This window comes from Cryptotermes secundus, unplaced genomic scaffold (genome assembly GCF_002891405.2).
Source record: "Cryptotermes secundus unplaced genomic scaffold, Csec_1.0 scaffold1366, whole genome shotgun sequence".
NCBI classification, from domain to species: Eukaryota; Metazoa; Arthropoda; class Insecta; order Blattodea; family Kalotermitidae; genus Cryptotermes; species Cryptotermes secundus.
In genome coordinates this window covers 96,914-124,499 of record NW_019737415.1, presented here as the reverse complement: position 1 = coordinate 124,499, position 27,586 = coordinate 96,914, and the positions used below count along the sequence as shown (strand labels likewise).

Sequence of the window (27,586 nt, the reverse complement as noted above, 5' to 3'; positions counted from 1 at the left end):
AGACTATGCTCCTTGAGACAATCTTTCCTGAAATATAATACAGTAAAATATCTATAACAGTTTCCTACATGGGGGATGAGCCAGGTTGATAAAGACATTGAATCCATTACATATATAAGAACTTCATACTTTAACACAAAACTGTGGGTAGTATTAATCTTCTGCAGTCCCATTCTTAACTCTATTTGACATGCTTACCATACAGGATGTGAACACAAGACTGCAATGGATTATGTATTTAAATATCAGAATCTACCAATGTATGTCTCATAGGCCCCCCACTACTGTTTATACCATATTGCCTGTTTTGGTTGCAGATTGTTGGCAATAATATCAGTGAATGTAAGTCTGATGTTTTCATGGTGGAGAATGTTTCAGAATGTGGCTTTCTATACTGTGACACCATGTAGTCTTACAGGCAGATACTGACACTTTGGAGGAATATGCTGCCTATCTTCAGGACTGAAGTGTGTAGGGTGAGGAATTATTTGGGTTATACAGGTAGGTTGCAAGTGGCCATGAGAAGGAAAGAGTTGGACTTAGCAGTTATGTGTACATCCTTATGCAGAATGTGGTGTGTAGTCTCGTATAAGACACAAAAATTCATGTTAGAAAAAACTTACTTATTAACTCCATGGACCTGAGTCCTTCTTCAGAAGCAGCAATTTGCTCAGCTTCTCAGGAATTTCACAACATTTTACAGAACCCGAAAGTTCATTACAGTGTTCACAAGAGTCCTATCCTGAGCCAAATGAATCCAGTCTATGCCACCCTATTCCACTTCTCTAAGATTAATTTTAATATTATCCTCCAACCTATGTCTAGGTCTTCCTAGTGGCCTCTTTCCTTCTGGCTTTCGCACCAAAAACCTATACGCATTCAGATTCTCCCCAAGCATGCTACATACCCTGCCCATCTCATACTGCGTGACATGTTCTAATTATATTTGATAAAGAGTAGACGTTACAAACCTCATTATGCATCATATCATTTCATCCCTCCATGACCCAGATATTCTCAGCATCCTATTCTCAAATATCTTCAGTCTATGTTCTTCCTTTAATGTTAGATACACTGTTTCACACCCATACTAAACCACATGTTAGCAAAAATACTCTTTAAAGTAACATACATTATTTATTACTGCAAATATGAAGTTATGGCATTTAACCCTCTCCATGTTGACTTCTATTTACATATATTCATCTTTAGTACATTTCATTTTGTAGAAAAGCAACAGACAGTATTAACTGTTGACAGATGACAAGACTTCTTTCACAGGGCTCTCAAACACCAGATAAATTCAAACCAAAAGGGCCGGTGCCCTTATGCATATATCTCATATCAAGTATGTAAAAGGCTACTGCAATTTAGGAACGAGTCACATGACAATATAGTAACAAGTTTAAAATGTGCTTTTCAGATTACTATTTCAAACTATATTTTTCAAGGTTTCATTTTATCAAAAGTTAGAAAAATTGCAGACACAAACATATAAATGAAACTGATAACACAAGCTGTATGTTATATTCCAAAGGGAAGATTTTGTTGTTACACTTAATACTGTGCTTTATATATCCCTCATAAAGGATTATTAATTATAAGAGACACTGGATATTTCTTATTATTCTTATTTATAATGTGAAGGGACATGTTCACATTTTTTATATTGTGTTCTTCTGGGTGACACCTTACAGTCCTGTAGATGATTACCAGAATATTGCAGGAATCCTCTACCTACACCTTCAGGAGGCAAAGCCCTGAAGATGTAGACAGCAGATCCCTTCAAAATGATGGTACCCACTACAAGTTTAGATGGCATCAAAACCCAGAAGATGACATGAATTATCACCACCATGAAAACCTCAAATGCAAGGTTTACATTTCAGGTTACATTCTATTATTACATATTTATGACTTAGTTTTATTTAAAATGCTAAGTCCTAGACCACAAAGTGTCTGTTTTGAGAGCTCTGTGCTACAAACATTTACGGACTTGTATAATAGGACTTCACATTAATACTATAGTATAGGACATATTTCTTGAAACTGTAATGGTAAAGACTGAAATTTCTTACTTGAACAAATATGGAGATAAAAATTTAATATCACACTCCTTTCAGTTTGTCATCATGGGGTATATCTTAAACATGCTGAAGGCTTCAGTGCATATGTATGAATGGGACTGGTCCGTCGCAGTTTGCTGCCAAATTAATCCAGCAATATTGCACAGGCCCTACTAACTTGGCCTCAAGATGTTTCACATAAATACTATTTTAATCACATACAGACCAGCAATTATCAAATAACAGCTAGGATGACAAATTATTTCAAAGTAGACAGCATATATAAAATTAATAATGTCCATGATAAAGTGATCAGTGGAGATTCATATATGAGTGAATGGCTGCCATAAAAATTAGTAAGTTATATTATTGAGCTCCTCAGGAAATTCTGTTCTACTAGGCAACTATTTTTCATATGTCTATTATATAGTCATAAACAAGGAGTATATTGTAGTTCCCAATGTATGATAAATATGTATTGGTTATATATTATATTTATTAAAGAAAGAGCACAAACAGCTGGAAACATTCACTGTTAAATGTACTATGTACTCAGTATTCGTTTGTAATTAATGAGCATGTCTAAGTCACAGAAAGTGACAGTTTTAAAATTGTTATTTTATTTTCAAAGAACCATCAGCATAAGCAGGTTCCTTTCATGATTTACTTTAAATGACATGTCTTAAGATAAAACCTTCACACAATGTGGTTGTAGTTTCAGTGTATTTTTAACTCTGAATATAATAACTGAATAAATTCTGCACTATAAATTTAGCTTCTGTTTCTTAATGTGATGATAATGGAAGTGACGAGACACTTCATATTCCTCCCTGAGGAGGCTGGTGTTGACTCCAGGGCACATCAGACATGGCTGGCATCCGTGCAACCTGCCCACCACTTCGCATAATATCATCTGCTGGAGGACAGTGTGGACGTGGTCCAGGTTCTGGTGTATATGTGAAGGTTAGGCCAGTAGCATAGATGATTCCATCATTTCTCACTAAGGACACTGGCACCTGAGTGGGTTGCCGCACCCACAGCCACTCACCACGAAAAGAAGAAATTTCAGGGACAACACATAACATGCTCTCTTGACAGCGGTACATTGTTTCAGCTTCCACGTCCCCAAACCACACCTGCAAGTTTGGTGTGAAGTTCTCCCCTGTGAGTTCCAGCATAGCTACATCGCCACCACCATTAAGATGCAAGCTGTGTACAACTGGAACAGGTGTTACTGGGGACCGAACAGGACCCATCCCTTCAAAAAATTGATACTCAGCTTTGTCTGTACTGATGATGGTCCAACAAGCTCCATCATTTATCATTTCCTTATTTGGCTCTTTGGGACAGGGCGTGGCCTGGAACTGGATAATGCGTTCCTGAGAAAGACACAGATACATTCTCTCTGTGTCTTTCATATAAAAAGCACATTTGTGGAGCTGTGAAACAGGATCATCTGCCTCCAGAAGAGCCATCTGTTTATCAACTTTCCGAATAATGAGTCTTGGAAGTGCCATGCCAGTAACACTGCACACCAACTTCACAGTACTGCCATAATGAACATAACCATCTCTCACTGCAAATTCCTCCGACTCTGATTCATTGTCATCCAGTAAATGGATTGTAAATGCTCCCCACTGTGTAGAACTAGCATGGAAGTTACCATTCTCAACATGAAGATAACGAGTACTCACTGTCTGAGACCTTAGCCTGTTGAAAAGTGCAACTTTAGTGCCACTAGCAATGCATAAATCAGCATTTTTAAGAGACTGTTTTTTCTTTGAAGGTTTGGAGATAACCTTGATCCGCTTGCTATGAAACACCCCAATGTCATGCCCATTCCCATAAAACATCTTGACAGACAACATAAAGTGTTTACGCTTATCTGAGTCAGAAATATACAAAGTTTTTGCAGCACAATACTGCTTGCCATTGTTCAGATCTAGCTGCTGCATGTCTTGATCCGAGTTTCCAATTCCAATGAACGCACAAAGCTGTGCTGCTTGTTCAGTTTCCCCCTCTCGTAACATCTGTTCCTGACGCAGTCGCCATCCCTCTCCGAACAGATAAATGCATGGAGGAGGACAGAAAAATCTCTTCTCATTACCATATGATTTCTGAGCTACTTTGGCATGCAAAATTACAATAACCATGTCACTTCTTTCACGTAGATATCGTTCCATGGCTTCACGGGTGAGCCGTTGATCCTCTGGCCTGTACAACATAGAGCTGAACCTCTCAAACAAATTTGGCGGGGATGGTGGTGACTGCATGCTATGCGCCATGGCTGGTAACCCAAACTGGTGTGGCATTGTGGAGCTGGGCTATAGCACAGATTCACTCATAATACCGCAACATTCCATCAGCACAGTTTGGAAAGGCACTCAGCATGGACCTGAAGTATTCTTCACGTCTCCCTTGAAGCTATTAAAATATGATGAAGGTAACTGGTTTCGCCATTTAATATCTGAAATGAAAGAATGCACATGAAATAACACTGGATAAGAAAACTGTCCTTTTAGCAGACTGACCTGCTTCTCTGTTAACTAAACTGCAAGCCTATTATACACATATTGTAAGGCACATTATTGCTGACACAAGAAAATATATCTATTGTATTTATATAATATGAATTAAAATCATTCATGATTTTAGGCTTTCACTGTGGTTAATTGCTGATATTAATTCTCATGTGGTTATACTGCGTGGATGTGAGTTTTGTTGCGGATATTGCTCTACAGGTAACAGTACAATTAAGAACTATGAATTAGGTTGAAAAATTCCATCTTCTGGGATGTGGCGCCATGTAGATCTTGGGGAACCGACGTTTCGGAGGAACGTATCGCCTCCATCTTCAGGGTAGAAAAATCCGTGAGCCACATGTGGCCCACCCTCCTTCCCTCTGTTCTTATATAGCTGGGTGTTTTCAACTGGTGGCTCAGTCTGCTAGCCACCTCTGGTACTGGTTCCTTGCTTGCAGATTTTTCTACCCTGAAGATGGAGGTGATAGGTTCCTCCGAAACGTTGGTTCACACAAGATCTACACAGGCCACATTCCAGAAGACAGCATTCTTCATAGTCACCACTATGAAAACCTCAAATCCTACATGAATTAGGTTACTTTAGGGATGCAGAAACTGGTTCAGATTTCACTCATATTATGGACTCATGTTATGTGATGATTCTGACACTATGCTAAACCTGAAGAGTTGAGACAGAACTTACTATGAACTTAAAGTTAAAACACAGTCTGTCTCTTAGAGCAGTATACTTGTAGATCGAAATGTGTGCTTATAGCAGCCTAATTTCTTGCAAAATTTTAAAGCATTTTACGAACTAAACATACCAAAAACAGTTGAAATTTATTAAGTATCAGCACTACCTACTTTAGTATATTGGAGTAAATCTTGAACAATTAGAGCAAGACATACAGTGAATACAGTAAGTACAGATGGGATACTTAAGATCAGTTAAAGGCTGTGCTAGGCTATACCATATTATGATGAAAATCTTTAGAAAGACCTGACAATGCAGTCACTACAAAATGAAGTACATTAGTACAGACAAAACTGGGTAAGCCATCTGGACAGAATGATGAAAGAGTAGGGCAAGAGACTGTATAGTAGAAACCAAAAGGATGCCAAGACTGTGGAAGACATTTGAAAAGATGAAATGAGAATGTGAAATTAAAATAGACTTGTAAGATTTGAGGCTTTCACGGCGGTGACTATGAAGAAAGCAGTCTTCTGGGATTTGGCACCGTGTATATGTGGTGTTAACCGATGTTTCGGAGGAACGTATCGCCCCCATCTTCAGGGTTGAAGAAAAAGTATAAGTAAATCTGCAAGCGACAACACCGTAGGACACGGTAAAGCAGACTGCTTTACCGTGTCCTACGGTGTTGTCGCTTGCAGATTTACTTATACTTTTTCTTCAACCCTGAAGATGGGGGCGATACGTTCCTCCGAAACATCGGTTAACACCACATATACACGGTGCCAAATCCCAGAAGACTGCTTTCTTCTTAAAATAGACTTGACTGCATACATCATAAAACAAAGAATAATAATAAATACACTGCAGTTCATAAGACGCAATTGTAACCACTATGTAAATGTGAAATTAATGGCAGCATTGGTTATGGCTTAATTATGTGCTGTAAGTTAAATAATGGAAACAGAATAAAAGAAGAGTGTGAAGGTAAAGGAAAAGAGGCTCTAGAGATTTACCTCTGTTCTCTACTGCAGGATTTATACTAATCTTAAAGAAAAGAATTATATGACAGAAGAAAAATAAATTTTACGTGTTTTTGCAGTTTCAAAATCTCTTCAGATTCAGTGTCCAGTCTTTATGTTGTTTCATAAAATGCACATGAGCAGACGAGGGTGCAGAAAATGAGAAAAATAATATCACTTTAGAATCTAAACTGAGTTCCACTTTAACAGTCTTGTCATAAATGTTGTAGTTTACTTATTTACTTAAGGAATGGATGGAATATGGGCATTAAACTGAAAAACTCAGGCCAATGTGTCTAAACTATTTTAATTTAAATGCACATTTGCCATTAGTAACAAACATAATTAACTACATTAGCGGCCTCCGTAGTCTAGAGGTAACGTTCCCACCTCATGACTCGTAGTACGCGGGTTCAAATACCCGGCGGAGGTCGTCGAATTTTTAAGGGCGGAAAAATTCAGCGAACAAGTCCTCCGGGAGGGACTTTAAGCCGTGGGTCCCGTGTCGTAGCTTTACGGCACGTAAAACAACCTCATATCTCCAAAGGAGGTCACTGAGCCAAATTAACGGACGTTTCCCGCCCAATAGCAGTCTCTAATACCTCTGGTAGATGGGGGAAGCATTATAAATACCTCTCAGCTAGTAGAGCCAGTCTCGCTGGCTGGGCGGGACTGATGGTAAGCACTAGTACCGGTAGGATATAGAGACTGGTAGAAATCATAGAGGGAAGCACAATGGACCAATATAGGTCTCAGTGCATGGGGAAACCCACCCTCTCTAATAACTAACTAACTAATTAACTATATTTTGAAAAACTACAACATTCAGAAAGCAGAAGTATTTGATTAGATCATGTTACCATAATCAGCAAGTCCGAGATATTAATGCAATACATAGAAACAGGATTAAAATATGACATTTGTTTTGTTAATATAAGGAAGGAATTAACTCTTACACTCCTTCAAATTATTTTACACCTGTAACAACTGATACAAAGTGAATAAACAAACAAAAATAAACTTTCACAGAAATTCATGGAAAAGCTACTTCAGTGAATTAACCTTTTGATATTCCCAATACAGAAGGTTCAATTTGCTTAATTTCCAATGGAGCAACATCTTGAATGAAGATATTAAGATTCTGATTAACAATACAAAATCATGGAAAAAGCTCCCTGCTTTTGTGAAGATTTTACATACACGTCTTTTTAATGTATGTATGTATATGTTTCTGTACATATGGGGATTCAATCTTGTATACATAAAAAAAAAAGGAATTTTTCATCAGTCCTGTCTTTGGTCTGGATGCTAGGTGACAAAAACTGGTTTACAGTGCAAAAGGAATCTGACATGACAACAGTAAGTAACAGATCACATAACAAAAGCTTTAAAATGGGGACTTACATATGCTACATTTATGACTCTGGATGTTACTGAAGATTATTAGCCTCAACATTCTCCTGTTTAACTAAACTAATTCAACTGGTCACCTTATTGTAAAGAAAATACCCAGTGCAGAACACTAAAAATCTACTTTTCTTAAGAAGTTTTATACTTGTGTCAATCCTACTAATTATTTTTTTTTCTTTGGCACTACAGCCCCAATTTGGGCCTTGGCCTATCTCCATGAACCTCTCCGTTTCACTTCGGTTTACTAAATCTTAAGACACTCAGCAGGACTCCTTGGGCGGGTGATCAGCTCGTCGCAAGGCCTCTACCTGTACACAAACACAGAAAAATGCACACACACACAAACCCTAAACATCCATGCCTTGGGTGGGATTTGAACCCACAATCCCGGCTTCCAAGCAAGTGATGACTGCATGCCTTAGACCGCTCGCCTACTATGATGAGCTATTCATTTTTAAGCTTTATATTTGTTTATCTTACTAATTATTCATTCTAAGGAGCTTTATACTCTTTCAGTCTTACTAATTATTCAGACTTAAAAAGAATTATATTACAGTTTCACCCAAATACATTGATTTATGGTTTATCTAATGATACTTTCTGCAGCTCAGATTATATAGCATCAAATAGCAGCATAGTTAGTGAACTGGAGAGGATGCAGAGAGCAGCAGTCATGGTCTAATTCAAAGTACTATGCCCGCATCTGTCTGGAGGAACTGAAGAATGCTACCCCCACCCTTAAAAACCCTCAGTCTGTGGTCCAAGATTTGCATTCCAGGCCTTTAAGAGTATAAAGCAGGAGTACTAACCACTTGAGAGCTATGTTTGGTCACCCCCATAAAAAACTTGCATTTTTTAATATCGAATTTTCTTACAAGGTTTTAGATACAGCTTTTACTAATATGATTTTAATTTTAAAAATGATAAAAATAGCAATGAATATGTCAATGATCCTGCCAATTAAGTTACAGTCATGTTTTCTTCACCGAACAATTTGGCTAAAGTAATAATACTTCTTCTGACTTGTACTTGGGAGGTGCTCAGTTCGAATCTCGGCTGTGACACTAGCTATCCTGACAGGTCTTTTTGTGTTTTTCCGCAGTCTCAGTGTAAATGCTGGGATAGTACCTTGGAATAGCCCAAAGACACTTCTTCCATATTCTTTTCATTTAATTTATTAATCATCCTATCACGCGATGCTGTATAGTCTCAGCTACTGACAGCGTCGTTAAATGAAACAAACGATTTCTTGCTTCTGTAAACCAACTTTCCTGATGCCACATTCCTCACATCACAACAGTAAATGACATAATATAACATACAATAAAAACTTCTGTTTACTGTGTGAACTATATTACAAGTAAGCTTTGAATTCGGGGTAACACCGCACATTAGTATATTCCCTTGACTTTACAAAGCTTTTCCTAATAGTAACTAAACGTCATATATATTTAAATGGTTAACTGAAAATACGATGGAACATTGAAATATAAGCAAACGTTTCTGAATGACAATTATCGTCACCACTGGCGCCTATACTTAATTACAATTGTAGCATTATTAAGACGTTTCAATGCTGTGACCAAAAAAGGCTTATAACCCTTATATTATTTGACCAACCTTACCCGAATTTAAATCCCACTTACCTAACCTTTCAGAGGCCACAAATCCGTTTTTTCGACTTTAGTACAATCGATTTAACTCTCTGCAATAACAATATTTACTGCACGGACTTGCCATTTCCAGTTCACACACTGTACAAAATCATTGATTTAGAGCACTGGCAAACCATTCTAGCTTACTTCACAAACATCATTTGACAAACACCTGCTAGTGATGAGAATTTCCCACGGCCCCTTTCCCACGCAAGTCGTCGACTGCCAACATGCAGAAAATTACTTTCCCTAGATATGTATCTGACTGTTGCTTGTAGTACTTACATCAACTTTAAATGGTGCTCGTATAAGATAGTCTTAAGCGGAAGTGAATTCAGAACAAATATAGACAGGATTTCCCGGTATATCTGGCAATTTAAAGCAAAGGGAAACGGGTAAAATAAGTTTCTCGTAGTACCGAGTGATGCGTGACTAGTTACAGAGGATGTACAGACTTTCCACGAGTATGTTCGCAAAATATACATTTTACTAATATGGAGTATATATTCATATATCTATTGTTCTTGCATATGAATAAACTCAAGTGCAGTATTCGTATGTACTATGTAGCGAAATATTGTAGCTTATTTCAAATGCCTCCTCTGAAACTCTGAATGCTTTTCCCCCAGTCAACGTTTGTATTTTAGGAGCAGTTAGTACAAGAATTGACCACAACTTTATCTTGCCAACCCATAGTTAAGAACAAAAATAACCAAAAACACTAACAGTTCACATTGCGAACTCCAGTGGGGTTCCCGTTACTAAAAAGGGAAGTTCGAAGGAGGTGTGTAGCCCATGAGAGTCGAGGAAGAATATTGGGGAATGAACGTCTTGAGAGGTCGTGAGAATTGTAGAGAGATACGTAGTATCCGGGATACTGCAGAGTGTCGTGTAGGATCTTAATGTGTAAAACGAAAACCTTGTATCGAAATGGACCGTGAATATATGCAAGGTGCAATATGAAAACGGACGAGGTGCTGTAGAATGTAATGATGAAGCATTTTCGTAACTGAAGGCATTTCCATTATCATCTTCGTTGTAATTGTTAAAAAGCAGTACTTTGTTTTTACAGGAAATAGCCTACAGAATGGAGTCAGTTATATAACAAAAAGTGTCTAACATGCACGTCAATTTGAATTTAAAATCTGTTCTTTGTTCAAGTAGACGAAACTGGCGTGCTTCTTGTTCTGCCTCTTCATATACAAAGGTTTCGTTGAAGGTGAGTGGAAAAGTAAGGAGTGTGCCGTTTTTACTTTCTTATGTGGAAGGTAGATGGTTTGCCTATAGCCGTGATGGCCATGAGTTAGGTTTCTGATGTGTGGTATGTCAGCCTACCTCCCCCATTCCGCACTTCCCCTCGCGTAAATCGCTTTAGTTTTGTTTCCCATGGGAAAATACATGCCTCTTAGCTCCTACAAGTACAAGGCCAAGTCCTTGTTCCCAAGCTGCAGTGTACCTCCCCCACTTTATGCTTTCATATGAATGACCCCGACGTTTTGCCATGTCAGCTAGTTGTGTTAGGTTTCGTGTCAGATTAATTGCAAGATCTGTTTAGTGTTTGATTCTTGATATTTGTTTGTTGCCTTTTGTAGGTGATTTCTATAGATTAGCTCATGTATGTAGCACAAGGGGGATGGGTGTAAACGGTTTATGGAAGCTCCTTGAGCCATCAGGGAAACCAGTCCCCCTGGAAACTTTGGAAAACAAGGTTCTAGCAGTTGGTATCCTTTACTAAATTAGTTGAGAATACGAATGCAAGGTATGATGCTATTAATTGTTTTTTGGTTCATGGTGGATTTTAATAGTGCCAAATAATATGTGATCAGATTGCACAGTTGCACTTTCTATATTGTGCATCATTTTGTTTCTGTGTTTGTTTTATTGCCAAGCATTCTACTGATTTTGCTGGAATATAGAACAGCCCATTTGGGTGTAAAAGTGAAATGTACTGTTATCATATCTTTAATGTTTGCATTTGTTTTAGAATTTTCTGAATTAGGTCCTAAGTAATATTAGTTGTAGGAAATTTGAAATATGATAGATGTTTCATGTAGGTTATGAAGCTGGCCTACAATATTTGTTCTTAAGAGACATAAACATGTTAGCTGTACTGATAGAAGTATTTCATTTTAGAACATTGCCTGCAATAATGACACTTTTAGTATGAAGTTAAAAATGTACTTCACTCTGTTCGTTAGTTCATTAAGAGTTAATATCCCAAGTGACTGGTTAAATTTTACTCAAGTGATATTGTTGAAGGAGAGCACCTCTGTGGTCTAGTGGTCAGAGCTCCTGGCTACAGATCCAGAGGTCCTGGGTTTGATTCCCAGCACTACCAGATTGTCTGAGAAGTAGTGGGTCTGGAATGGGGTTCACTCAGCTTCATGAGGATAACTGAGGAGCTACTTTAATGGCAAAGTAGCTGCTTCGGTCTAGGAAACCGAAATTAACAGCCGTGGGGATTCTTTGCGCTGACCATGTGACACCCTCTATCTGCTACAGTTGGCACTAACTTTGCTGACAAGCGGCAGTCGCTCAGTAAGTATAGTTCACTTGCGGACTAAAGCCATGGGTTTTGTTTTGTTTGAGATTGTTGAAGAAAGTAGTGAACTCACAATCTGTGTTCATAGTAGAACTTTGGCAAACTGTTGTGTCTGTGTGAAAGCAGAGAACTTGTAGTGGGGCAAAAGTACAGTTTTATCACAGCACAGTGACATGTTTCTGTATGTTTACAAAAGCAAAGGTAAAGAAGCAACATGTTATGGTGTAGTATGTGAGGTTATGAGAAAAGTGCTGTTTGGGTAAGACTTGACATTTTGTCGGTTTGACAGATGGGATTAGGAGGAGATGAACCACCATCTGTGCTCTTTCCTGAAGTTTTAGGTACTAATTGAAACCAATATTTTGTTCAGGCATTTTAATAATATTTTGTTCTCAGTCTTAGAGGCAAAATTTACTTAGTTCTCTATTGTGAGAAGGCATTACAGCATAAGTTACTGTAAATTAATGTTCCCTTATTTTAGAATAACTGTAATTTTGTTCAAGATTTCTGTTCTTTATCTGTACTGATCTGTTAATTTGTCTAATTGACTCTGTTGTTATACTATCATGTTACAAGTCTTGCAAAATATCTTCTGATAGCTCCTATTACCCAAATCCTGTCATAAAAAAAAGACCAATTTAAAGGATTTGAAGGTTGCAGATTTATGACATTATGGATTATCTGTATATTGCCAGTGTAATTTTCTTTTACTAAATTAATACATTTCATATACTACATACTGTTTTCTTTTTTGTGGGATACCTTACTAAGTACAAGAAACGTGTATGAAGTTGAGCTGGTTGGTTTCCTTTGCATAATTTATGAACAAGTACTGACCTTAACAGAACTGTAGATGTGTCTATTTGGCTGCACCAAGTGGTGAAGGGCTTCCAAGACTTGCACGGGAACCCCTTGGCTAATGCTCACCTCCTCGGGCTCTTCCACCGTATTTGCAAGCTTCTCTTCTACAAGATTAAACCAGTGTTTGTGTTTGATGGTGGAGTCCCCCACTTCAAGAAGCAGACTGTCGTAAGTTCCTGTACTAGCTAGCTTGCATGTTCTCATGACCCCCAATGTAATTAAGCTCCTCATCACCAAAAGGTTATTCTATATAGTATACACATGCCTTGACTTCCTGTCATTGTGTGAGAATTGAATTATGATAATTATAGTTGTTGTGGGAACTGGCAAGTATTTCCTTATTCAAATGTGATTCAACATTTTATTCTCAGACCTTTATGTCTCCGTGTCTGATGGTCCTTTATTTCTCCTTATTCTTTATTTTGTTCGTGTGGAAAAACTGCTCCCCTTCCTTTCAGAGTGCCATTCATCTGCTTCATTCATCTCGCAGTAAGGCTTGGAAGGAGGTAATCAATAAGATTTTCATTGACCATATGCTTTCTTATGTTGGATTTGTAGTTCCTACAGTGGTGGCTGTGAACAGTTCTGCCTTTTGGGATATAATGCCATGTAGTCTGTTGAATGTCAACTGAAATTTCAGAAGAATATTTCACTTCCATCTTCAGGGTTAAAGCATAAGCCAAGCAGAAGACCAGCTAGAAAGAGACAGCAAGTAGAGCAGAGTTCTGCATGCTTTATGCTGTGCTCTTGGCTTGCTCATTGATAATGAAGATAATGTGTTCCTCTGAAACATCAGTTAACTTTCACCAGGCCACACGGTGTTATATCCCGGAAGATCGAACTCTTCAGCATGTTCTCCCATTGCCTCTTCTGAATTTTGAGTTTAGTTCAGCTTAAATGTCCTTTTGTAGTCCTTGTGTTATCATTGTATATGTTCATGAGTTAGGCAGAAAAAGCCTGTTTTGAACTTCAGCTCAGTTTTGTCTTGGTCCACCAGCGTGTTTCTTTCCCCTTGGCTGTTAGAATTTATTTCATAAGATTTTCAGAATTCATTCTATTCAAATGCTCATATGTATTGTGTTTACCTAGTATAATTGACTAATTCCTTGAAGGAGAAGCGTCAAGAAACTAATAATCGCCCACCCATTTACAGTATTTCTCTCCTTTAATGTAACCTGAAGGTTAATCATATTTGCAAAAAGCCCCACAGGACCCAATACCAAGTCAGTGAATTCAGTTCACATTACCACAACATATTCCTTTAAGGCCCATTATAATATTTTCACATGTCCAGGGTTTGCATGAGAAATAATAACAGGTTCTGGATTCAGCGATTGGATTTATTGGCATTTCTTTTACAATTACAACCAATTGTAACAGCTCACAATCAATGACTGCTTAAGAAATGCTCCATTTCCTACTGGACTACAAGTGTCTTCTCTTCCACTGTGACGAATGATGAACAGAAATTCCCTGCTCATTCTCTCAAATGAACTGAGCTATCTCTTTTATAAATTTGGGGTGAACTTAATATAAGTCACCATGTCTTACAGTTCCTCTGTAAATCTGTTTCTCTGTGTTTGTTCATTGCAGCAGGAACGTGCTTACCGAACTATTGCCTAGCAATGGTCATACTCATCACAATATCATCCTTCCATCTACACATAGATATTGCAAGTGCTGTCTTCCCTTCAGGTTTTCTAACCAAAATTTTGTTTGTACTTCTAATATTAACTGCCAGCGTAAACCATGTGTTGGATTTATTGCACCCAAAGAATGATTAGCATTGCCTTCATATGTTAGAGCTATTTGTGTAAAGAGGGATCTTTTTTTTTTCTTCTTGTTTGTCATTCCTCTCTTCATTATCATATTATCCAACCAAGCGTATCTTATTAGAGACTTGCAATTGAAATATTGACCTTGCATGCTGGCTCTGCTTCGTGAGCTAGTAATGTGCAGTCACAGACCGGAATTGCTTCCAGATAACTGAGAAGCTGTAATCACATGTACAGTGATTTTTGAACATTGGGTCATGACTATGCATGCTGTCAGTTAAAATAAAATTTAAAGTAAATAGTTATAATATGCAGTATTTTATAAAATTATCTGTGTGAGAAATCACATCTGTTTCAGCTACTACTACTACACATATTTTGTGGCAGATGGAGGCAGAATTTATGTTTATGAAAAGAGCTGACAGCAGCACTCTGCTCCGTTGTGTTGCTGCAGTAGAGCTGACACTTAGCTCTGTGCTTTATGGTCTTCTTCAGACTGTTAATAGGTGATTTGAATGTCCACTGTCTGCGCAGTTTTTATACTGTGTTTGTACCCTTATTCAGTTGTGCTTGAAAGATAAAGGAGTGAGTCATGAATATTTCGTTGAAATATAAAAGGCAAAAAAAAAAAAAGGGTTGTGACACTATGCTACAAGCCGGAAGGTCATAAGTTCGAATCCCGATGAGGTGGATTTTTTCAGTTGACGTAATCCTTCCAGCTGCATTATGGCCCTGGGGTTGACTCAGCCTCTAGCAGAAATGAGTACCAGGAATCTTCCTGGGGGGGGGGGTAAAGGTTGGCCAGCGTGTAAGTCTGACAACCTCACCGCCATCTGTAAGCCGATTGTCTAGAAAATGTAGGATCCTCGGCATCCCACAACCCTATGGGCCTCCATGGTCTAGGGATAGCTTTACCTTATTTGTACACTTACTCAGTTGTGCTTGAAAGATAAAGAGTGAGTCATGAATAGTTCATTGAAATATAAAGCCATCTTTATTTTATAAATTAAGTTTATTTTTTATTTCCATGGTTGGTTTCATTGTTCGGAATTAATTTTTGTCGGAATGGACAGATTTATTGTTCTAAATATTGTGACACTGGTTTGATATTGTAATGTAAGGTTATTCCTTTGACATTGTTCATTGGCTGAAGAAGAGATTCTGTCTGCAGCATGAAGCTAGAGATTCAGACAGCTTATGAAACACAGATATAATTTTGACTACAGAGAATGGATAGTATCCAGGGAACAACTGTATGTCATGGACAGATTTGTCGTAAGAACATACATGGCAGATGATTTTCTCAGTGGTTTGCCAATCCTGTTGTGTCAGTGTAATGAGTCACATGGGCAGATATTGTGAAAATCCCTGATGTGTCATGTTACTTCATTCAAGTGTGTGTAAGTGCTTAGTGTTGTAGTGTAATAATGAAAATGTGGCACTAAAATTATAATTATAAATATGCCTCAGAAAATTTTTATGTGAAATGTGGTGCTGTTGTAGCCTGATGCAGAATGTATTGTGTTCAGACAAAATAATAGCTAATGCTTTTGTGATGAGACATTAAATGCCTCCATTTCTGGACATGGGTGCTTGGTGCCTGGATAGGATTGGAAATTAATCTCATACCAGTTATCCCACTTATATCATCACAAGAAAATATTTTCACTACTGAGGCTTCACTGAAGTATTTCATTATTCAAGCACTCTCCTCGTCAACCTTATTATTCCTGGTAATAATAAAGACCTTAGTTAATCAGAGTCTTATAACAGGGAGAGATATCTGTGAGTACGTAATTATAATGCCCCTCCTACTAAAAATAGAGGCTGCCCCATTACACTGGACATGGAATATGTACAGCTGAAAAAGAAATCAGTATCTTTTTAAAAATTTATGAGATTGTTTAGGAAGCCATATTTGATAAATCTACATGAAATTCAGCTTGTTTACCTTAAAAGTGGATTCTTCTAGATCGAAGGAAATTTGTGTTTTAGTGCTCATCACCTAATTATTCTGTTTAGTGTTGCTTTCAGAACAGTACAGCACCCCACTTCTGATATGCTATTTTTTTCCTGTTTTGTATGAACATCACATCCTTGTGGTGTTGATATCTTGTCAACGGCATCTTCTTTATGAACTGGATTTAAATGAGATTTAACACTTTTTGGCGAGTATCAGCCTGATACCATGTTTGCTTGTATTCTGGTACTGAACAAAAAGGAGAGCTTCTACAGCTTGCACTCTAAATTGTAGTTGACCCGTTTGATTTCTTGTGTTCTGTCTGTATGTAAACATATGATTTAGTACTCATGATTAAGTCATCAGGATGTGATTCAAATCATACCTGCACAAATGTCTGTTGGAATCAAACACACAGACGGGCTTTTTACACATTTCTACTGCTTATCACTTTTTGTGGTTTGTGTGGTAGGTTGATGTCATGGTCACATTGTGTGTGTTTGTGTGTGTGCGCGCACATGTGCTTGTGAAAGAGAGAGAGAGAGAGATGCAATTTTATTACTGTTAGAGATCCTGAATGTTATGCCATAAGTTCACCCTTTTTGGTTCCTTTCACACCTTTTGGAACATTTTTTCTACTCAGTTTCAAAGTTTCAAAGTACTCGCAAAGCATGTTTCGTGAACAGCTTTTAATATTTTTGCCATGTTGGGAGTTCTAGAAATTATCTGTTCACACAGTCTGCCACTGCTACAACCCTCTCTGTACTGGCAGTGACATTCATAACCAGTTCTGCTTAAATTTTGAGGGTTTTCTGTGATGTAGTATTCAAGTTTCTTGGTACTAGCAATAATGAAGAGCTGGATTTGGTACTATTTCTGAAGTACACTTTACTGCATATGACTGTGATATTGATTTTATGCACCATTTATCAGAAGATAGTGAGGATGGAATCCAACAAATCAAGTATGGCAACATAAAATGAGTGAAGACAGTGCTCTTGTACTTCAGTTCACAGCTTCCAGTCGTTGCTTGAATTGTGTTGTTGCACAACATATCAGTGCAGATTTCATTGTTTGACTACTTTGTCTAATGTTTATTTGTTGTAGGTTATTTTATGAACATTCTGTCCAAGTGATCAACATACTTGCTTCATTATTGAGATTATCAGTGTTCAAGAATTTGACCTGAATTCCAGCTGTCCTGAATGAGTAATTTCATCTTTTCCGTGGTCATTACAGGCACATGCTTAGAAGAATACTTCAAAATAGGACATGACTGCTTCTTTGAACTTTTTTCTATTAAATCATTCACTTATCACCATCCCTACATAATCACACAGAAAACCATTGATAAATAAATGGATAATATTGTTGCATATCTGTGATAATTCTTGTGGGTCACAATAATTGGGATAACATATTTATTTGTAACTAGCTGTGCCCGGCCACGCCTTGCTGTGGCTCAGTCTGCCCGTTCTTCCCTGGTTTGATTTGAAATTACTTGACGCATTGCTTCCGCTCTGCGAGTACGACGACCCAACTTTGATCTTCTGCGAGGCATTATTTGAATGAACTAAAGCAGATCGATTGCACTGATGAAGAAAAAAATGCTAGCAACGGGCCACTGTTATTGCGTTTCCATGGAAGTATACGCTAACTGTTCTAGCGTTACAGTTGAATCGACTGCTGGATTCGGAACATGTGGCAGGTTTTTACCTGTCTTTACCTGTCACGGGTGTGACATCTGCATAATAGGCACACAGAAACACGCGGGTGTTCGAATGCAACATTGTGTCAAAATTTCGAAGTGATCGGTGAAGAAGTTTCGGAGATCATAGGTAAGCCTCAAACGAACATTTACATTTTTATTTATCTATTTATACCTCAGCAGATGCTGTGATTTCACTCGGAATCTCTTGTGACACTTGTGACCTCGTGATTCTCGAGACACTTGTGATATTGAACACTCGCCAGAGCTAAACTCTCTTATACATATAGCCAGCGCTCGGACGGGATAGGGAATACCTTATCGAAGAGTTAGTTTCATCCATTGCTTATNTCACGGGTGTGACATCTGCATAATAGGCACACAGAAACACGCGGGTGTTCGAATGCAACATTGTGTCAAAATTTCGAAGTGATCGGTGAAGAAGTTTCGGAGATCATAGGTAAGCCTCAAACGAACATTTACATTTTTATTTATCTATTTATACCTCAGCAGATGCTGTGATTTCACTCGGAATCTCTTGTGACACTTGTGACCTCGTGATTCTCGAGACACTTGTGATATTGAACACTCGCCAGAGCTAAACTCTCTTATACATATAGCCAGCGCTCGGACGGGATAGGGAATACCTTATCGAAGAGTTAGTTTCATCCATTGCTTATGAAATGCTAGCAACGGCAAACTGTTATTGCGTTTCCATGGAAGTATATGCTAACTGTTCTAGCGTTACAATTGAAATGACTGCTGGATTCGGAACATGTGACAGGTTTTTACCTGTTTTTACCTGTCATGGGTGTGACATCTACATAATAGGCACACAGAAACATGCGGGTGTTCGAATGCAACGTTGTGTCAAAATTTCGAAGCGATCGGTGAAGAAGTTTTGGAGATCTTAGGTAAGACTCAACCGAACATTTACATTTTTATTTATATAGATACTTGTTGGTTTATATAACAGTATTTTCATGTATTTAGAAAATGTACACATACGCATGCATACACACACACACACACACACACACACAGATTTGCTATTATTTATATGAGGTGTGAACGACAAGTTTGATGCATTTGCTGAATGTCTTGTGTGTGGAAGCTGTGGAAGACACAGTAATAGGTGAGGACTTTTATGAAAAGCTGTCAACAATTCATGGATGACACGAGCTCTCATAGAAGAAGTTAATCACTGCAAACACAGACAGTTCACAGAATCTGAAAAGTAAAAATGTAGGCCTCTTAATGGATATAAGGTACTATACATCAGATGTGTCCTAATTGGGAAATTTTGGTTTTTCACCATGTTATACAGAGGAAGTACTCAGAAGATCAGCTATTGATCACATGTTTTGAATTTGTCAGATACTGGAGAAAGAATGGGAATACAGTGAGACAGTACATCAACTATTCATGTACTACAAGAAAGTCACTTAGATGGGAAGTATTGTACAATATTCTCATAAGAGTTTGGGGTACCCATGAAACTAGTCGGGTTGACTAAAATGTGTTTAAATGAAACGTAAGTATTCTATCCAAAATGGTCTAAAGCAAGGAGAAGGCTTATTGCCACTGCTTTTCAACTTTGCTTTAGTATATGCCGTTAGGAAGTTGGAGGAAAACCAGGTGGGACTGAAAGTAAATGTGACACATCAGCTGCTGGTCTATGTTGATGATCCTCAATGAAATAGGGGCCTAATATACCGTGTGCTAAGACAGCACACAATATCATCACACGTGTACTATGTAGCTGTTTCTGGACGATAACATCTGGCCGCTCAAAACCAAGGAAGCGAGTTCTGGCGATTGATGTAGCCATCCAAGTGAATGTGACTTTCATTGGAGAACCACACATTCCTCAAGAAATCTGGATCCTCATACACCATGGCGAAAAATGTTCCACAGTACACCATCCTGGCTCGCATGTCTGACTCTGTCAAGCATTGTCCAACCTGTATCCAGTACAGAAATCCACCTATGTCCTTAAACAATCGGTGAATGGACGTATCTCTGATGTTCAGTTTCAAGGCCGTTCATCGTAGACATCATCGGAACAAATGCAGTACCTGCTGAAGAACACGTGCGTGATTCTCTTTTGTCGAAACATTTACTGGTCAACCAGACTTCCCTTTCTGTTGACACAGTAGACTACCAAATTGGCAAAATTTCCTAACAGTAGACAGCATAACTGTGTTACTTGATGCCATCTTATTAAATCTCTCTTGGAATTGTTCTGTCCTCTTTATCAAACTCAGTCCCCCATCACGACCGCCTCCATATGAGCGGAAATAATACTCAATTATGAATACTTTTTCCTCCGTCAAGAGACCCATTTCCAACAACTGCACAACACAACTTCATTTTCACTACTGGGAACACGTGCGGCTGGAGCTCTGCTCTGTCGACAAGTGCACATATGCGTTTGAGATGCACGAGTTTCAGTACTGCATTTTTTGGCGCATACTGTATATGTTGCTCTCTTGTCACCAGAATGCAGGGCAAGATTATGACATGAAGGTAGCTAACAGATATGGCAGAGTTAAGATATTTTGGAATGATAGTGAGAAATCAAAATTTGATACAGGAGGAAATTAAGAAAAGACTGAATTTTGGTAATGTTTAGCCCAGAACCCTTTGTCTTTAATGTCTTTAATGTCTTTAATGTCTGCTGTCTAAAAATGTAAACATTAGAATATACAAACTGTAATTATTCCTGTGGTTCTGTATGGGTACGAAACTTTGTCTCTAGCAATAAGGGAGGAATGTAGACTTAGGGTGTTTGAGAACAGAGTGCTCAGGAGAGTATGTGGTCCAAAGAGAGATGAAGTGACAGGAGGTTGGAGAAATCTGCATCCTGAGGAGCTTCATCATTTGTACTCTTCACCGAGTATAATTTCAGTGATCAAGTCAAGGAGTATGAGATGGACAGGACATGTAGAATGGGTGGGGCTAAAGAGGACTGCATGTAGGATTTTGGTGGGAGTGCTGGAAGGAAAGAGACCACTAGGAAGATCAAGATGTGGGTGGTTGGGTAATATTAAAATGGATATTAGAGTAATAGAATTGGGTGGTGTGGACTGGATTGATCTGTCCTAGGATGGGGACCAGTGGAGGGCTCTTGTGAACATGATAATGAACCTTTGGATTCCATAAAATGTTGGGAAATTCTTAAGTAGCTGCACAAGTAGCAGCTTCTCAGGAAGGGTTCAGCTCCATGAAGTTAGTGTCAGTACTCTGAAAGACTGCTTTGAGTGTGAACCATGCAATAGGTACAGCTGTGAAACCTGTGAATTAAATGTGAGCAAGAGCTTTGAACCATTGATAGTTTATGTGCCTGCTATGAGATATGGATGCTGAATATACTGATGTACCACATCACCCCAGTATTCAGTGACTAATTACATTACATTACTTTACATTACATTGTATTAATTTGCATTCCATGGATCCAAAGTTAGTCAAAATGACTGTAGGATGTGGAATATGTCATATAAATACAAAACATATGTACAGACCCAATGTAGTTCTCACACAAGAGAAACCAAAAATACACAGTGACTACACACAAGGCTTTTTAAAGATACATAAGTTATTTTCTAGACAATAGGTATTCATCAACAGAGTAAAATGAATGTGTTTTTAAGTATCATTTCAGTGCTTTTTTAAATTGTGCCTTTTCGTTCATGAGACCTCTGAGATCAGATGGCGAGTTATTAACCCGTTGCCGTGGTTCGACGTGTATGTTTCGTCAGGGATTTAAATCGTCTGGGGGGTTCGACGTGTATGTTTCGTCCTGCTGCACACCTACGTTATAACGCCCATAATAATTGATGGTTTTGCTGTAGATTGTTAGATTTTTCGCTGGCCTGTTGTCAGTAGAACAGAGTATAAATAAGACACGACTTTATCTGCGCCAAGTCATCGTTACATATGCCTGTCTTGCAGCAAAGTTCCTGTTGCTCTTGGGAGAGGTTTCTCCGTTCTCCTGTCATGAAAGGCCTGTTTTGTTTCTTATGAACTTATAAACAGAAGAGACGTGATATGTGCTTGTGTTTATAATATCATATTGCCCTGAGCTGGCGACACTAACACACTCAATTGGAATTCTTAGAAGAGGGATGTCCAAAACTTTATTGTTGCACGATCGATTGATTTCGCACAGTATATAGCACCCAGTTCTTAGAAAAACGTCACGAATTAAGGCAGAACACTGTGGTCACCCCCTGAGACGATACGGATGTGTGTGGGGGAGGGAAAGAACTCATTCCTTCATGTATTATCGCTCCAGTTGACGCCATTTTATCGTACTGACCTTCGTGGTCGTTTCGAGGGATGACCATAAATATTTTTTTGAGCCAGCTAAGCTCTGCTTTCGTTCACTACATACCAGCCAGTTCTTAGAATAACTTCATGAATTCTGTGGTCACCCCTACGACGTCTTATGCCGCCAAAATGGATGGAAAATGAAACGCAGAAGCACCAACACTTGTTATGATAACATGAAGGTCGAATTTACTGCAGCTAATCTGGGTAGCGATACGACTCACGGAGAGACATTTCTTCTTATATTCCCCCCACGGGGAAGAAGGCAGGGCCTCACAGAAGATGTTTTGTTTACGGAAAAAATAGCCAAATGAGAGATACGCAGTACTGGTATGGTGATGTGAGTCAGCGCTGTCTATAGTAGAATGCTTCAATGCGTGTAACACTCCGCTCAAATTCTGAACCACCACCGAGATACCGGGTGCTCATATTATAAGGCAAGGTTATAAAACCATCTTTTAAGATCATTTTAGTGAAAGTTTCATCCTTCAAGGCGTACCATTCACTGCTCAAATACTAAACAACCTGCACCCATGGCCGAGATACAGGGCTCCCATATTATAAGGTAAGGTTATAAAACCACAATTTAAGATCATTTTAGTGAAAGTTTCATGTTCCTATCTCATAGAATTTAAGAACAATGATGAATAAATAATTTTCGAGCAAAATTTAAATGGCCGGCTGAATATATTACCGCAGGAGCCGCGGCCGCGGAATTTAAATGACAACGTCAAAGGGTTAAAAATGTTGATCCCAGCATAATATGCGCTTTTTTGAAAGCATGAGAGGTTAGCAGTTGGTTTATGAAGACAGTGTTTGTGTCCTGTGTTAACACTGTGTACATCCACATTCATCTGAAAATGTTCGTTATTTGTAATGAAGTTTATTAATCAATATATATATTCACAAGGCAGAGTTAAGATTTGTAGTCTCTTAAATAGATCTCCACAGGAATTACGGGATTTGACACCCATCATGATTCTAAGAATTTTCTTTTGCAATGTAAATACCTTTTTACTGTCAGATGAATTACCCCAGAAGATTATTCCACACTTCATTAAAGAGTGAAAATAATCAGAATAGACTGATTTGAGAGTGTCAATGTTACTAATATGTAACATGAATCTAACTGCATAACATTCTCTACTTAACTTTGGAATCCACTGATTGATATGATTTTTCCAATTTAAATGAATATCAATTTGCAAGCCAAGGAATTTTGTATGTACTCCCTCCTCTATATTTTTATCATTATATCCTATGTTTAATGGATATTTTGGTGAGTTTTTTGTTATAAATTTTATTACATTTGTTTTTTCTAGGTTCAGGGACAGCTTGTTTGCAGAAAACCATTTACTCATTTGCGAAAGAACCTTGCTTGATAACGTGCAGAAATCATAAATTTTTACGAGAAATTATAACACTAGTGTCATCTGCAAATATTATAGGTATTGGTGAGGTCCTTAGTGTAGGAGGGAGGTTGTTTATATACATTATGAAAAGGAAAGGCCCCAAAATTGACCCCTGTGAAACTCCATATTTTATTATTCCCCAGTTTGATTAGGTACTTTGGATTGAATTTGATGATTTTATTTCAATCTTTTGTTTTCTATCTGTTAGGTAGGATCTGAACCAACGTAACATTGTTCCTTGAATGCCAAAAAAAAAAAAATGTAATTTAGTTAATAAAATTTCATGATTTTCATTTCATGCATCCTGTTGTGGTACAGTATACAGCCTTTTTATTATATCCGTCACAACACAACTAATATCAAGGTCAGACAATTTTCAGCTCTGTTACATGTTTTGGCTATTAAGCCTACAGTAATGCTGCCTTTTAGCCTCTTTTATAACTCTACTCAGGATTTTGCAGTACCTTACGTAGTATGTTCTCATGTAGGGATTATTACTGCTCCTGCTGTCTACATACAGATGCCTTTTATGTTTACAAGATATTTTTATTTCTTGTGTAATCCAGTGGTTTTTTTTTCTACTTACACTTTTATTTTGCATAGGAAAACTGGCTTCAGAGATATTTAGAAAAATATATAAAAAAAGAGTTAAACTTATAATTTGTATCCTTATTTTTGAAAATAGGTTTCCACGTTTCATTTTCTAATAGATGTTGAAGTTGAGCAATGGTTTCTCTATTTATTTTTCTGGTTCTCTGTTTCAAGGGTGTTGAACTTACTTCTGCAATAATATTATTTACTGTAAGAATGTAATGTTATATACCAGAAGACAGAACTCATCAGAACTGGTTTTGGTCACAAAAGATGATAAGAGAAGTACATTTTCACATTTTTGTGCTTAATGAAAAAAAAAAATGAGTTCTGGTGCAGCTGGTAAGTGCAGTAACATTGATAGCAAACTACATGAAGAGTTCTGTAGAGCTAAAGATATCAAGAGTGTAAAAAGAAAGTAAAGTTGTCCCTGTAACAGGCCCTGAGGGTCCATAGGGTTGTGAGATGTTGAGGCTCTCACACTTTCTCTAGACAGTTGGCTCACATATGGTGGTAAGGTTGTCAGCCTTAGTGTAGAAATCAGAATTCATCTCCTGACTAGCCATTTCTCCTTTGATATTGAAAAGTCTGACAGTAATCTTCAGGTGGAACTGACTGACCTGCAGTGTAATAAAGGACTAAAAGAGAACTTCAATTCTGTGAAGTATGCAAAGTTCTTTTGGAGTGTTATGTTATTCCAAAAGCAACAATTTCAAAGAGTTTGGAGAGATTATAGCAATTTTTGCATCCATGCACATCCATGAAGAAACTTTTTTTAATGAAATTAAACAAATCAGATTTAAGAATACGAAATACAGATGAACATTTGACTGCAGTTTCACAGACTCCGTCATAATCATTTACACCAATTTATCAGCAGCTATAAGCAGTTTGATCTGTCCACATTAATTTGCTGAGGACTGATAATGAATCATTTTAGTCAGTTACCAATTTTTGTTGATTTTGAAGATACTTCAAAGTAATTATTTCCATATGACTTAATATTACCTTTTTTGAGCTAAGCAAGACATTTAAAGCTTCTCATTTGGCCTTCAAACAAAAATTTTTGTCCACCTCTACTGTAGATGCTACACCTGCACAGCTTTAAAGAAATAGAGAATATATAGCAGTATATTTATCATGTTCTGTTTTTACAGGCTACAAGAAATGAGAATAAGAGTAAAGCTGAAGTGGAAGCTGGTCGAATTCGAGAGCAGCTATTGAAGAATCTTGTGAAACATACGGCTTTGAAACAGGTTCTTGGAAGGGAAGCAAATAATGTTGACCTCATTATAAGACAATGTAGGGAGAGTGATATGTTTGAGTTACCTCCAGAGGAGAGAAAATTGGATGAGGGATTATCAGGGTAAGCTGAAAATTCTTTGCATTTTGTGCTTGAACATGTAATGCAGAGGTCATTCTTGTTTGTGTATTATCCATCCATATATTTCATCCCCCAAATAATATAACTGATATTAATAAGACTGGTATTTTTATCTGCATTAGAAGTTATATGGTTTGTGGTTCTCACAGTTGTAGTTATGAATATTTTTGTCTTCTGGACTATAGTGCTGTATAGTGTTGTGAAAGTCAGCTGACATTTTGGAGGAACATGTGGCCTACATATTCAGGATCAAAGCGTAGGCCAGACAAGAAACCACTATGAGGCAGACAGTAAGCCACCTTGTTGCCTGCTTTGTATGTTCCTTCAAAACTTGACTTTCACCAGACTGCATGGCATTATATCCCAGAAGATAGAAATCTTTACATTAGAAATTGTTCACTGAATTCAATTTTAGTATGTATGAGTCTGATAACTGCATGAAGTTCAGATTCAGTTAAGTAAATGTGTCTCAGGAATAGACATTTTACAAGAAGAGCTCAGCTGCATGAGTGAGTGAGTGAGTGGGCGAGCGGGCCAGTGGGCGAGCGGGCGAGTGGGCGTACCTTGAACTAGAGCTCACCTTTTGTTAGATTTGAAGTTTCACAACAGTGACTGAAGCATGCTGTCTTCTGAGATGTAATGGCATATAGTCTGGCAGAAGTTCACTGACATTTCAGAGGAAAGTACTGCTTCTATCTTCAGGGTTGAAGAATAAGCCAAGTTAGTAGCTTACAAGAAGTAGGCAGTAAGGCTTTGCTTTCTACTGAACTGTGTGGCATTAATCCTAGAAGAGAATGCTCCTCTTATGGTGCACTTTATTATTGTTTATTAACCCAGATACAATGCCATTTCAGTTACCAGGGAGACCATGTCTGTCTTTTTAAGATTCCTATAATATAAACATGGACATTTTAGCCGTTCAGCGTGGTTTGACGTGTATGTTTCGTCAGGTATTTAAATCGTCTGGGGGGGTTCGACGTGTATGTTTCGTCCAGCTGCACACGTATGTTATAACGCCCATAATAATTGATGGTTTTGCTGTAGATTGTTAGATTTTTCACTGGCCTGTTGTCAGGAGGACTGTATTTAATGACACACGCTTAAGAGCGCTAAGTCGTCGTTACATATGCCTGTCTTGCAGCAACGTTCCTGTGGCTATTGCGAGCTGTTTCTGTTATGAATGATGTGTTTTGTTTGCTCTGAAGCTATAAACACCAGAGACTGATATGTGCTGGTGTTTATAATATCATATTGCCCTGAGCTGGCTATTCAATTGGAATTCTTAGAAGAGGGATGTACAAAAGTTTATGCCTGCAAAATCGATTGCTTTCGCACAGTACATAGCACCCATTTCTTAGAAAAACGCCACAATTTAAGGCAGAACACTGTGGTCACCCCCTGAGACGATACGGATGTGTGTGGGGGAGGGAAAAGAACTCATTCCTTCATGTATTATCGCTCCAGTTGACTCCATTTTATCGTACTGACCTTGGTGGTCGTTTCGAGGGATGACCATAAATATTTTTTTGAGCCAGCTAAGCTCTACTTTCGTTCACTACATACCAGACAGTTCTTAGAATAACTTCATGAATTCTGTGGTCACCCCTACGACATCTCCTGCCGCCAAAATGGATGGAATATCAAAGGCATAG

At 38.0% G+C, this 27,586-nt stretch overlaps 2 protein-coding genes across 10 annotated transcripts in view; one reads left to right on the top strand and one right to left on the bottom strand.

Annotated features, from left to right (window-relative positions):
• Nucleotides 1–788: 788 nt before the first annotated feature.
• Nucleotides 789–12,834, bottom strand: LOC111870426 (suppressor of hairless protein). Of its 7 annotated transcripts, none has more exons than XM_023862719.2 (2): nt 12,746–12,834; nt 789–4,533 (listed from the first exon to the last, which is right to left on the bottom strand). In XM_023862719.2, the coding sequence occupies exon 2, from the start codon at nt 4,376–4,378 to the stop codon at nt 2,885–2,887; it is 1,494 nt and encodes a 497-aa protein (XP_023718487.1). In that variant the 5' UTR covers nt 4,379–4,533; nt 12,746–12,834; the 3' UTR covers nt 789–2,884. The 7 variants fall into 7 exon arrangements, with proteins under 7 accessions (XP_023718487.1, XP_023718486.1, XP_023718489.1 ...); XM_023862718.2 differs by lacking the exon at nt 12,746–12,834 and adding an exon at nt 9,358–9,568; XM_023862721.2 differs by lacking the exon at nt 12,746–12,834 and adding an exon at nt 9,259–9,311.
• The window catches only part of LOC111870425 (DNA repair protein complementing XP-G cells homolog), a 57,188-nt gene continuing 39,697 nt past the window's right edge, over nt 10,096–27,586 (top strand). Inside the window, exons 1-5 of one of the 3 annotated variants that reach the window (XM_023862714.2) lie at nt 10,096–10,340; nt 10,439–10,585; nt 10,959–11,087; nt 12,762–12,937; nt 25,708–25,916. In XM_023862714.2, the coding sequence (XP_023718482.1) occupies nt 11,000–11,087; nt 12,762–12,937; nt 25,708–25,916 (473 nt within the window). In that variant the 5' untranslated portion in view covers nt 10,096–10,340; nt 10,439–10,585; nt 10,959–10,999. Of the gene's footprint in view, nt 10,341–10,438; nt 10,586–10,958; nt 11,088–12,761; nt 12,938–13,141; nt 13,276–25,707; nt 25,917–27,586 lie in introns of those variants that run through there. The other 2 variants (XM_023862716.2, XM_023862717.2) reach the window with 2 other exon arrangements.